The sequence below is a fragment of the Nycticebus coucang genome, chromosome 13 (assembly GCF_027406575.1).
Source record: "Nycticebus coucang isolate mNycCou1 chromosome 13, mNycCou1.pri, whole genome shotgun sequence".
NCBI classification, from domain to species: domain Eukaryota; kingdom Metazoa; phylum Chordata; class Mammalia; order Primates; family Lorisidae; genus Nycticebus; species Nycticebus coucang.
This window is the reverse complement of record NC_069792.1, coordinates 100,062,848-100,075,510: the sequence shown is the minus strand read 5'-3', so window position 1 is coordinate 100,075,510 and position 12,663 is coordinate 100,062,848. Positions and strand designations below refer to the sequence as shown.

The 12,663-nt window shown below is 47.6% G+C and overlaps 1 protein-coding gene across 2 annotated transcripts in view; it reads left to right on the top strand.

Annotated features, from left to right (window-relative positions):
- The window catches only part of SLC45A4 (solute carrier family 45 member 4), a 79,229-nt gene that overhangs the window by 31,529 nt on the left and 35,037 nt on the right, over positions 1–12,663 (top strand). The window contains exons 1-2 of one of the 2 annotated variants that reach the window (XM_053559183.1): positions 4,590–4,666; positions 8,459–9,077. In XM_053559183.1, the coding sequence (XP_053415158.1) occupies positions 8,834–9,077 (244 nt within the window). In that variant the 5' untranslated portion in view covers positions 4,590–4,666; positions 8,459–8,833. Of the gene's footprint in view, positions 1–4,589; positions 4,667–8,458; positions 9,078–12,663 lie in introns of those variants that run through there. The other variant, XM_053559182.1, reaches the window with a different exon arrangement.

The following is a 12,663-nucleotide window of genomic DNA, read 5'->3' as shown; positions in this document are numbered from 1 at the left end:
TTCAGGATCTGGAAACCACTAGGATTTGATTTTACATAGAAGTGCCACCAAAAGGTCTAATTATGTCTTGATTTAGTGGTGTTTTAGTGGTGTTCCCTAATTATGCCCCTGTCTTTGAGGTCAGGTCCTGATTACATGTCTGAAATGTGAGGAATTTTTATTTTCCTGTCTTGAGGAGTTATGGGTATACCATGAGACAACCTCTGACCTGCCTCTCTTCCATTTGCACTTGGGTTTGCTCCGAGGTGAATTACTCAGAGATTCTCGCTGATGGATTCTAGAACTTTTTGCCTTGGTTGCTCATTTGGCATTTTATATTTATTATTTTTTTTTAGAGACAAAGTATTGGTGTTCAGCCAGGTTGGTGTGCAGTGGCTCACTGCAGCCTTCAACTCCTTGTCCTGGGTCCAAGAAATCCTGTCTCAGCCTCTGCGTAGCTGCAACTCCAGGACTGTGCCACCGCGCCTGGCTAGTTCTTTTAGTGTAGAGATGAGGTCTCACTGCATTGCCCAGGGTGGTCTTGAACTTCTCAGCTCAAGTGATCCTACCACATTGGCCTCCCAGAGTGCTGGCATTAAAGTTGTGAGCCACCACACCCAGCTTCATCTGGCATTTTCTGTGGATGCTAAGGCTTAGTTTTCCAAATTCTTAGCTGGAATTCCAGGAGCTGTGCAGTTTCAGAGCTTGCCGCTGTTTCCATGGCAGCCAAAGCTTCATTCTGACCCTACTGGATTAAACTAGCAAATCCACACTGTTAGGAAGAAGAAAAACCCTCACTGCCTTTTAATTAAAAAGCAAAAAACCTCCTACTCAGCTGATTGTGGAAATCACAAAAACTATACAAAGGTCAGAGTGAAACGAGCAAGTCTTATATGTATTTTCTCAGCAGCTAAATCGTGCAGAGTGTGTTCCCCAGACCCAGTCTGTGCTTGTTTCAGGGTGATGACTTAGGTGCGTAATCATTTGCTCTCTGTGTCTGATGCTGCCCTGTTCCCTCCATATCTATTCAAACCGTTTTGGTGAAAGTTAAAGAGCAATTCTATTCCGAAAGCTGCCACACTTCAAATCCTAACAGCTTGCCCTCTGAATTTTAGCCAGTGGAGCAATAAATACTTTGATATGATTCACCATAAAAACAGTTTACTGAGGCCGAGTGTGGTGGCTCATGTCTGTAATCCCAGCACTCAAGGTGGATGGGGAGTTTGTGATTAGCCTAAGCAAGAGTGATATCCTGTCTTTACTAAAAACAGAAAAACTAGCTGGGCTTTGTGGCAGACACCTATAGTCCCAGGTACTTGGGAGGCTGAAGCAAGAGGATCTCTCAAGCCCAGGAATTTGACGTTGCTATGAGCTATGGCGCCATGGCATTCTACCCAGGTGACAGAGTAAGACTGTCTTAGAAAAACAAGCACAATTTATTGTCATGTAAGCTGTCAGTGGAGTGCACCTGCTACCCCCAGACATCTTGTGTTCACTTTCAATCCCAGATGCTGATAGGTGGGTGGTGGGTGAGGGGAACCTGGAATCCCCTTGTAACAGGGTTTCCAGTGGTTTTGTCAGGAGGCTGCTGGACAGGAGGGACAGCCCTATGGGCACAGCAGAATGGGGCTTTGGGTAGCTAAGCTCTTTATTACTTATATACAGTGTTGTCCAAACTGGGACACTCTGAAGGTTTAGAGGGCCATGGTAGTAGCCATCCTGAGATGACGGTCACAGCTAGGGGCTGTCTGGCTGAAGCAGACGTGTACCATGTCATCTGCAGCCTGTGTCTTGGGACAGTTGCAGTGCAGATTCTTGGGCCTCTTCCCAGATGGCCTGGATGGAGCCCAGGACTCTGCAGTTTAGGACAGCTCCCTCACACCTGTGTGGAGGGCAGTGCTTCAGAGTCAGTTGCCTTGTTTAAATGTATGTGAAGTTAATTTTGTGTATCTTTAGCCCACTTATCTTAGACTATGTGATCAGAGGAAAACATCCTGTGTTCCTGTGACATATATGGTACCTGGAGACCAGATAATTTCAAATGGTGCACATATGACAGGATGACCACCCCTTCAAGTTCTTTTTTTTTGAGACAAAGTCTCACTATATCACCCTCACGGTGGAGTGCTGTGGTGTCACAGCTCACAGCAACCTCCAACTTAAGCAATTCTTTGGCTTAAGCAATTCTCTTGCCTCAGGCACCCACCACAACGCCCAGCTATTTTTTGTTGTAGTTGTCATTGTCATTTTAGCAGGCCCAGGTCGGGCTCGAACCCACCAGCCTAGGTGTATGTCACTGGTGGCATAACCACTGTGTATGGCACCGAAGCCCAAAGGTCATTATTTATAATATGTAAATATAAGAACAAAGCTTTTCTTTGTAAAGATAAACTTTTTAGAGGAGTTCTAAAGTCAAATTTAGAGGCAGATTCCCCCCATGCTTCCTGCCCTCCCCTATAGTAGCTCTGTAGCTACTGCCTTGATAGAAAAATGTTAGAAGTAGATTTGGGGGGGGTGGGTACCCCATTTGTGCCTGTTAAGTGGCGGATGTAAAAAACACAGCTGTTCCGGCAAACCAGTCGCCATCAGGCGTTTGTTGCTGCTGGCATTGCCTGTGACACACCGGCAGACAGGTTTGCACATGGGTGTGTGCTCCCCAGCTTGTCTGGGGGCCAGGGATGGAGCAGGACGTGTTTGCAGCCGCAGTGCAGAGCATGTGGGCAGCGCACACGGGGCTTCCTCCGGGAAGTGTCACATTGAATACTGTGACCGTGATGCAGAGCTCAGCCCCAGCCAGGCTGGGGTGCTGGCAGCAGCCCCTCCCGTTACCTTTCCATGGGATTAAGTTCACCGCCAGCTCTTTCCCTCAGCAAATTGTAGGAAGTCACATGTTTTGGCATCACTTGCCCTTAAATTAGAAACAGGACAATAGAGGAAGTTGTTGATTGAAACAATTGTAGTTTCACTTGTGTGAGTTCATCTGCAAATCATAACAAATTGTTGTCCCTGAATGCTCTGACGATCACTGGAACAGGTTCCAAAGGGAAGCGGGTTTTTCTGTGCTGAGGAAAACCTGTCTTGGAAGTTTTGCTAGTCTTTTGAGTAGATGATGGCAGATTAGGTTCCAACTTACTCTTAAACTTCTTCACACTTTAAACAGCCGGAGCGGAGGCTCACAGGCACTTGGGAAGGAGGGCACGGTCCTCCTTGTGCTGAGCTCTAGCAAGGCGCTCCCTGCTGTGTGCTGCGGAAGAAAGTGACGTTTGCAGAGGTGCTGTGGCCTTTATGTGAAATAGCTTCCTCCCAGAAGCTGGCTTTGTGTCTCAGTGGTTCACCCCTCTGTGTGAGGACATACCCGGTGCACCATGGTCAGGGGCCACTGCCGCCTGTCCCTGTGGTCTCCTTCCTTTTCTTCTTAGAGCGTCTTTGCTTCTGTTTCTTGTAGGGCCCTGGAGATGGAAAGATGGAATCCCAAGAAAAGAGAAGGGTTTTGAACTTTTTCTCGGCGTCTCAGTGTCCACATGGGTGCTCCTTCCAGGCCCTGAAGAGGGCTGTGGTTGAGTTCAGGCTGGGTACCACCTCGCCTGAGTCTTCATGGGACATACCCTTGTGTTCTCTGAAGTGTCAGAACTTGCTGGTACCTTTCCCATGTGCCTCGGATGCAGGGCCCCGTCCTCTGGCCACAGACAGCCCTTTAACAAATACACAGAATGGTGCTTCTGGTTCCCCTCCCAGGGGCCAGGATGGCACTACCCATTCGCGCTCCCTCAGCAGCTCTGTCCTGTGGGACTTCAGGTATCCGCGGTGTCTCCTTGATGAGGCAGTGTGACCTTATTTTTAAGTATAATGCTTAAACTTTTTAATTATGAAAAAATTATTTAAAATAATAGGTATCCCCTAAAGGTTAACAGAATCCCAGGGCTCTGCAGAAATAGTTTTGGGAAACAGGAATCAGGTGGTTCCCTACTATGAGCAGTTGTATGTTGTCCTGAAGGCTGTCACCCCTCCAACCACGGTGGCCAGATGGATGTGTGTCCTTAAGGAGATTCATTGTTCACTAAATGTGTTGATTGGGTCTAGCAGTTAATTGGGCTGTGTTAAAGTTGCTGTTTGGAACATTGCCTCACTGTGTCCACTATTGGAAGTTTTTTGTTTTTTTTTTTTTTTTGAGACAGAGTATCACTATGTCCTCTCCCTGGGTAGAGTTTTGTGGCGTCACAGCTCACAGCAACCGCAAACTCTTGGGCTTAAGTGATTCTTTTGCCTCAGCCTCCCGAGTAGCTGGGACTACAGGCACAATGCCCGGCTATTTTTTTGTTGTTGTTGCAGTTGTCGTTGTTGTTTAGCTGGCCTGGGGCCGGGTTCGAACCCGCCAGCCTGGGTGTATGTGGTCAGCACCCTACCCACTGAACTACGGACACTACCCCTACTAGAAGTTTTTGAAGCTTGCGTTGGGTTAGCACTTCAGACTAACAATATTATGTGGATAAGTTCAAAGATATGAGACGTGTGGTAGACTTTTGTACTAATTAACTGTTCCTTTAAAAAAATCCAGAAGATGCTAACAATGTTTGTCGTTTTCATCACTATAGATGACAGTGAAGTTACCCGTAAACTCTCTTCACTGCATTTGCACTGCCTGAGGAGGGAAGCTGCTGTGTTAATGCCTAGACTTCCTGAGTGACAGGTGAGCCTCAGCATGCTCACGTCATTCCATGAGGGCTCAGGGAGGCTCAGATCATCTGGTGTGACTGTTCAGCATAGCAGCAGGGTGGGGTGCCTTGCTAGCTAAGCCCTGCAGTATTGATACTTATCAGCTGGTTATCCTCATTCATTCATTCAATTCATTTGTTCTTTCAACACACCCCACTAAGCTCCTGCTGTGTGGCCAGGCATAGTGCCAGAGGGTGGGAAGGGGCCCCCCCCTCTCAGGGGCAGACATTGGGAGATCTGAGAACAGATGAAAGTGGGTGATGGAATCTTGTGAGGGCAACTCACTGCCTGGACAGGGCTTTGTTATCCAGCTCAGAAGCAGGGGTCACCCATTCTCAAGGGGTCCAGTTGAGCCTGGACAACTGGACTCAGGGTAGTTGAGTTGAAGCCGGGAGGGGCAGGAGGCAGAGCCAGACTCAAGGGCGCTGGGGCCTATGGACATCATGTTGCACAGGGAGAGATCCAGGGTGCACGTGTAGGGGTGGTCCCTTTCTTTGGAGTTCCCTGGCAGGTGGCACCAGTGGGGTTCTGGAGATGGGTGCCCCATGTCCTTGGCAGGCTTATCCCCCATGTATAGCCGAGACCAAAGCGGGCCTGTGTGCTGTGCTGAAAACACCCACTGCGGCACTGCTGGCACCAAGGGTGAGGCGGATTTGCTGGCCAGCTCAGCACCCTAAACAGCTGTTGGATGGCTTGTTCCAACTAGGATGGGGGAGGTGACCAGGGGGCCAGGACGCTCTGTTTCCTGTCCAGCTGCTGGTCTCCCTCCTTTTCATTTTCTCTTTGGAAAACAAAATTTGAGCTGATTTTTTTTTTTTTTTTGAGACAGAGTCTTACTTTGTCACCATCAGTAGAGTGCCATGGCGTCATAGCTCACAGCAACTTCAAACTCTTGGGCTCAAGTGATTCCTTTGCCTTAGCCTCCCAAGTAGCTGTGACTACTTGGGAGCCAGTACAAGCACCCGCCACAGCTCCTGGCTATTTTTAGAGACAGGGTCTCGCTCTGGCTCAGGCTGGTCTCAAACCTGTAAGCTCAGGCAATCCACCCACCTCAGCCTCCCAGAGTGCTAGAATTACAGGCCTTTTTTTTTTTTTTTTTTTTTTAAGCAGGCCTGGGCTGGGTTCGGACCCACCAACCTTGATGCATGGGGCCAGTGCTCTAACCATTGAGTGATGGGCACCCAGCCTGAGCTGATTTTTAGAAGTATGGCAGAGGCAAGTTTCAAGGCTTTCCAGCGGAGTGACTGACTCTGTGTTCTGAGGGGAGCCCTCCTACATCTATACCTGGGCCACTGTAGACACAGGCCCCTCAAGTCCCTGAGGGTTTAATTTTGTGACTGCCCCAGCTTTCCTGGGAGAAGCGAAGCTCTCCTGCTTGGAATCTGGAGCTGATTCCTCAGCTCTCTGGGTGGCTGGAGCTCAGGTCTGCACACCCTGGGTGGGAGGTGCCGGCCTTGGTGGGGCTTTGTGTATGCTCCTCAGCCACCCTCACGTAGCCTTCTCTTTGCAAATAAGCAGCTAAAAACTGCCCCAATTCCCTCTCTCTCCTGACTTTGGAGGTGGAGCTCTTGTGTTCCCGGTTCTGTTTGAGTGAGGACTGGTAGAGACTGAACCCCATGTGCAGCTGGGGATGTGGAAGGCAGTGCAGGCCCTCCTGTCACAGGCCTGCCCTCCTATCAGCCGCCTTCCAGGAGATTCCACCAGGCCAGTCAGGGCCAGCAAGCTGTGACCTGGGCTGCATTTGCAGGATTGAGCTGCAGGCAGAGGATGGATTTTAGAGAAGCTCCCCAACAGAACCCACCTCGGAAGACCCATGTGCACTCACACAGAGGTTGGCTGCCTGGGCTCTGGCTACAGCTGAAGTCGTTCTCGGAGTTAGGCGCAGATGCAGCGTGGGACCAATGGCGGACTGAACAGAACCAAAGAGTGTGACGTTTATGATTCATCCTGAAGGCTCCTTAGGAAAGTAGTTGCTGTCATTTGGCCAGAATGCCAGACAATTTGGGTTTTACAAACGTGTCTGGACACATTTGTTTCTCATAAGAATGACCACCCTTAGCTGGTGGAAGGAGGTAGTTAAAATCATTGATCTATTGGTGTAAGGTTGACCATAAGAGAACTCATGACAATTTCTCTTAGGCTAGGAATGATTCGGAAAGATAGTGATGGAGCAAGGATAGCAAAGTGTTAGTAATTGTTAAAGCAAGAGGATTTACTGTGCTGTTCTGTTTACAGATGTCAGAAGTAGTTCCATGATAAGGTATTTTAAAAAGCAATATTGTGTTATATTCCAAAATAACTGTTTGGAAACAGTTGTTTTAATTGAGATGTTTGTGTAGTAGAGAATGTTGTGTAAATTTGAAAGAATTGTCAAGGAAGATCTGCTGTTTGCAATTTTAGTGAACTTTTGGGATATAAATGTAGAGAAGGATTACCAGAACCTCTGATTCCCCAGGAATCAGTTTAGGGGGCTGCATGAGAGGCTATAGAAGAAGCTAGAAGGCGAGCGCTAAATGCAGAGCTGTCTTTGGGAACCTCCTGAGGGCAGAACTCTTGCTGGGACAAGTGTGGAGCCGCCCCTGGGGTCTGGGTGGCATCTTCAGGCTCAGCTGGCTACAGACCTGCCCTTGCTCCTCGGGACTGCCTGAGGAGGTTAGTAAGTGAAGATGATACCTCCAGGTTTCTGGTCCCCTGTGTGCTGTGCTAATTATGACCACCTTTGGTTAAGTGGATAGTAACTTTAAATATCATTATCAAAACCAGTTTTTAAACCTGTCTGTGAGGCTGAGCTGCCTTGACACATGGATACTGCTTTATCATTTCAGGGGAACTTCAGGGGCCAGAAGAACTTGGGGTGTTCTGAATCCTTCATCTTGCTTTGCTTGGGGAGAGATTAACCTCATTTCCCTAACTCATTTCTAAGGGGACATTTCCGGTTAGTTTATTTCCAGGCAGACTATGTTTTATTCTGACGTGTTCATCCAGGGGGAAAACATGCCACCAAGCTGGCTCACAGGAGCTGGATGGTGGGAGCTTTAAGATTGGGGCATAGGAGTTCCACAGCCCCTTGGGGAAAATACCTGTGGGTTGGGACTCTCTGAACCCCTAGATACTATAATCAAAGTAGGTCTGTAACTTCCATTTTATCATCAAAAAGTTTATAACCCAGAAAGGTCAAAGCCCACTGCCCTGAGCAGGCTGACACCCAGGAATCTGGAGGCCATGGGGTAGACGTGAGTCCCCTCAGGGCAGGAATGGTCTGCCTCACCCACCTTGTTCCGCCTGTGCCACTCCCCCATGTGTTTCCTGCCACCTCTCCAGAGGGTCTAGTTTCCCCTTTTGGTCCCCCCCTTCCTAGCTCCCTGTCATCATATTTGTAGGCCATAAAGGGCACCCCTAGCCACCTTCCGAGGGCAGGGGCGTGTGCACCGAAGTACACTGAGTCCAGCGCACTGTTGTCTTTTCTCCTCTCTGCTCATCGTCTCCAGTCCTGCTTGCCTATGTTGCCCCACCTCTGTCTTCGCCCAGAATTAAATTCTGAACAAGAAAATGTTGTTTGTCTAGAAATCAGGTTTTGCTGTTTCACAGACACACCCACAGCGTGCGCTGGAGGACCGAGGCTATGACAGGGCCATAGAATTCTGTCCTGTGATGTGGTGTCAGGCCCTAGGAGCCACATGGCTGGCTCGTGGGAGTGGGTGGCGGCCCATGTGGGCCGCATGGAGGCCGCCCCTGACTCTGGTGGGTTGTTCTTCCTGTTTTGCAGATCACCCAGTCACTCGATGGGGATTAACGGCGGACCACCTGTGTGTGTCACCCTCCCACCTCTCTGTCGAAAGAACTTCAGCACCGCTTCAATAATAATGATGAAACTGGTATTAACTGAATGGCACTTATGGATTTTTAACTCTAATTCACAGTAAACCAGCAAGCCATATGTTTAAAATCCAACCAAAAAATCGTTTTGCTGCGTGTCTCATACAATTGTGAGAAGTCATGAGATCCCTGTTTGTACAAAGAGGAATATAAGTATTACTTGCCTGAGGAACACAGAAGACGTCTTAATTTATCATTAAAGATATATGATAGTATTATTTATATAGATAGAATAAATATATATAAATATATATTTTTGGTGGTAATGAAAATGGCTCCGCAGAATGCCGACTCAGAATCTATGCAAGTTCAAGAGTTACCTGTGTCCCTGCCGGACCCGCAGAAGCCTGGCGAGTCAGATGCCGAGAACCAGGACGAGACCCTCAGCGAGGGCTCCATAGACCGGATCCCCACGCGCCTGTGGGTGATGCACGGGGCGGTGATGTTTGGCAGGGAGTTCTGTTATGCCATGGAGACGGCTCTGGTCACCCCCATCCTGCTGCAGATTGGTAAGTGCGGCAGCCAGTGGTAAGCCCAGTGCCGGCTGGTAAGCTTGGCCTTAGTGGTGAGGTATGAGGTAGGACAGTTTACTTGGAGCCCAGGACACAGAAGTCCTTGTCCTCTCCCCCTTACACCCCTCTAATGACAGTTTTCTCCTGCTTTAAGCTGGGGTCGGGGAGGAACAGTCCTTGGGCATTTGACAATGAATTGTGGTTTTGGCAAAGTGCTGGTTGAGGTCTGCAACTGGATTGGCATGGTAAATACTGACTGTTGGCGTGCCCCCCCCCCGCCCCCGAGGTACCCAACACACGTGGTGAACCACGAATGAAGGACACAGCCACTAGCAGTGACAGTTGCTGGCCATGTCATCCTGGGAAGGTTAGGGAGCCTCCCTGGCACCCCCAGGTTCCCTGTCTGTAAAATGAGCATGGTCACAGTGTCTGGCCGTGCATGGGAAGCACCAGTGTGGTTTTCTTTGCCATCTCATTACCTGAGTTTATCGTGCTCTTTAGATGGCCAAACGGCATGTGGGTCATGCTGTGTCCCTTCCATGTTGATACTAGGGGAATCTCCTAGACCCTGGAAGTTCTGTCAGAATGTTCAATTTTCCCTGTGGTCTTAAGAAGTCTTAAAGTCTTAAGTTTTTCAACCCCTTAGCCTCAGAGAGGGTAAAAGGGCAAACAATGTAAAAGTATCAGTTTTATTCTAGAATTCCACATTTTATATGTTAGAATGTTTTTGAATCTGCTTGGTGGTTTTAAGGATGTTTCTTGCCACAAACATAATAAAATTTTCCTTACTCAGCCCCGGTGCTGCGGAGCTGAGGTCCAATATGAAAGTGTAGCATTTCCTTAGCAGCCAGGAGCACAGGTGTCTCATCCTGGCACAGTGGGAGCAGGTGTCTGGGGTTAATGTTGATGCTCAGTATTATTTCAGAAATCACAGTTGTTGCCACATCCACCCTGGGTGTTGTCACTTAATATGTTAATAAAGAACCACACATATGACTTTTCTGGTGTTTGATGATTGTGTACTTTCACCTTCATAATTCTAGGTATTTTATTTTTCATCTTGAGAAACCTTGTTCTGAGAAGGCCTCAAGAGGTGAAGTTAAAGGTCCTTTTCTGGGGGACTGGAGGGCTGTGGGACACCATCAAGTGTAGGTCACTCTCAGTTCTTTCGCCTGTGTGTCTGTCACGTGGGGGTGGGGACACTAGGAGTGGACAGGACACAGCACCTGTGCCCGTGTGGCTTGCCTCAGTGGGAGAGGAGGGGGAGATAATGAGCCGACTGGTGAGCGCCACTTTAATAAAAGTGCCATGAGAGGATGAGACGCAGACTATTGGCAGCTGGGCTGGCGTGGGATGGAGAGCGGGGAGAGGGCACTTGGGCAGCATGTCCAGGGGCCCGAGGATGCCTGGTGCGTTCATAGAATGGAAAGACATAGCAAGGGGGAAGTTGGGTAGCAAGTAATTTTACCAAACATTTGTTTTGTTTGTTCCATGTTTGAGGACTTGGCACCAAGGCCATCATGACAGCAGTTGTTGCAACGAAGCTGAGGTGGCTAGGATCAGAAACCACCACCTGCCACCCTTCGTTCACACCACCTCTTAGGCCAGGGAACAAAGGCGTGATTCAGAGACTCTTCTCACTGAGAAATGGATGGGCAGGGTAAAGAGATGTCGGGATCTGTTACTTCTGAACTCTCTTAGTGGTGGATTTTCAGGATCACGGCCTTACAAACTCACACACCTACACAGTGCCTTGGAATTCTCATGTATTATGTATTGTCTTGATTCCATTTAACTCCCAGCACATTTCATTGTTTGGTTTTGAGTGTTTAATTTATTATGTGAGACTTTTATTGACTTTAGATAATTCAGGATAATAAATAAATGTGGTTTTGTCCCAGTAAACGTATTGTAAGTTGAAAATACCCTAAGTTGAAAATGCATTTAATAATAACCTACTGGATGGCGTTGCCCAGGCTGGCCTGCCGTAAGTGTGCTCGGAGCACTTAAATTGGCAAACAGGTTGGCAAATCTTAACACAAAGGCCATTTTATGATTAAATGTTGAATAGCTCATGTACTTTATCGCATATTGTAATGAAAGTGAATAACAGAATGGTTGCATTGTACTTGAAGTACGGTTTCTACTGGGTGCACATGGCTTTGCACCATTGTAATGGTGAAGACTCCTAAGTTGGAACTGTCCTAAGTCAGGAAACTATCTGGAAATACTTTACTATATGAGATACATTCTGTATATCAAAAGTAGTTTTTCAAAGTTGTAGGTATATCTGTTCCATATAAGCTTCCAGGGATGAAGCTGAACTTGGGAGAGTTGGCACAAACAGGTGGGCCGAGGCAGACAGCACAGCAGGAGCGCTCACTGACGCCATGCGCTGCCCAGCTTGTGTCCTCACCCCAGAAGCCTCCTGAGGGTCCCTCACATGAGCCACTGCCCCACCCCTAGCCTGCCTTTCCCATCACACTGTTGCCTGTTGTGCAACTGATGCAAGTGGGGTCTCACCACACGCAGTCAGCACCTCTGCCACTTGGTGTGACACTTTCTGGGTGATTCGTCCATTTTGCTGCGTGAGCCAGTACTTAATTTCTTTTATTTCCTTTTATTTCTTTTCAGAAATGAGGTCTTGCTCTGTTGCCCATGCTGGGATGCAGAGGCATGACCATAGCTCACAGCATCTTTGGACCCCGTCTTGTCATTATTTATAGGTCTCTAAGGATTTAATTGTATCATGCTTTTGTAAATAATACTGTTTAGATTTCTGATTGTTCATCACTGTATAGAGTAACAGAAGTGACTTTTATGCATTGACCTTGTATCATGCGGTCTTGTTAAGCTCACTTAGTTGTAGTGATTTTTAAAGTCTGTAAGGTCTGTAGTGATGTTTCCTCTTTTCTGATATTGTAATTGGTCTTGATCAGTCTGGTCAAAGGTTTATCAATTTTGTTGATCTTTTGAAAAGACTCAGCTTTTGATTTCATTGATTTTTCTCTATTTTCCATTTCCTGTTTCATTAATTTATACTCTTACATACAGTTTTTTCTTTTGTTTACTTTGGTTTTAATTTCTGATTTTAGTTTATTTTTTGTTGTTTTCTTATTCGGAAAGACAGCTTTTCTGTCACCCAGACTTTAGTGCAGTGGTGTCTTCATAGCTCAACTCCTGGGCTTAAGTGATCCTCCTGCCTCAGTCTCCTGAGTAGCTGGGACTGCAGATATGTGCTAATTGTGATTGTTTTTGTAGAGCCAGGGGCCTCACTATGTTGCCCAGGATAGCCTTTAACTCCAGGCCTCAAGCAATCCTCCTGCTTCAGTCTTCTGGAGTGCTAGGACTGCAGGTTATGAGTCACGACACCTGCCCTGGCCCCTTTAGTTTCTTACAGTCGCGCTTACAGCATTATTTTTTATACTTTTCTTTCCTACTGAAGTAATTTCTAATAAATGATTTTATTTCTAATAATAGATACTATTACATAGAGGGGCCAGAATGGAGTATGAGCAGAATTGAAGAGCCCTCTGGGCTACCTGCTGCGGTTAGCAGTCTCAGGCAGACATTGACTCCTGCG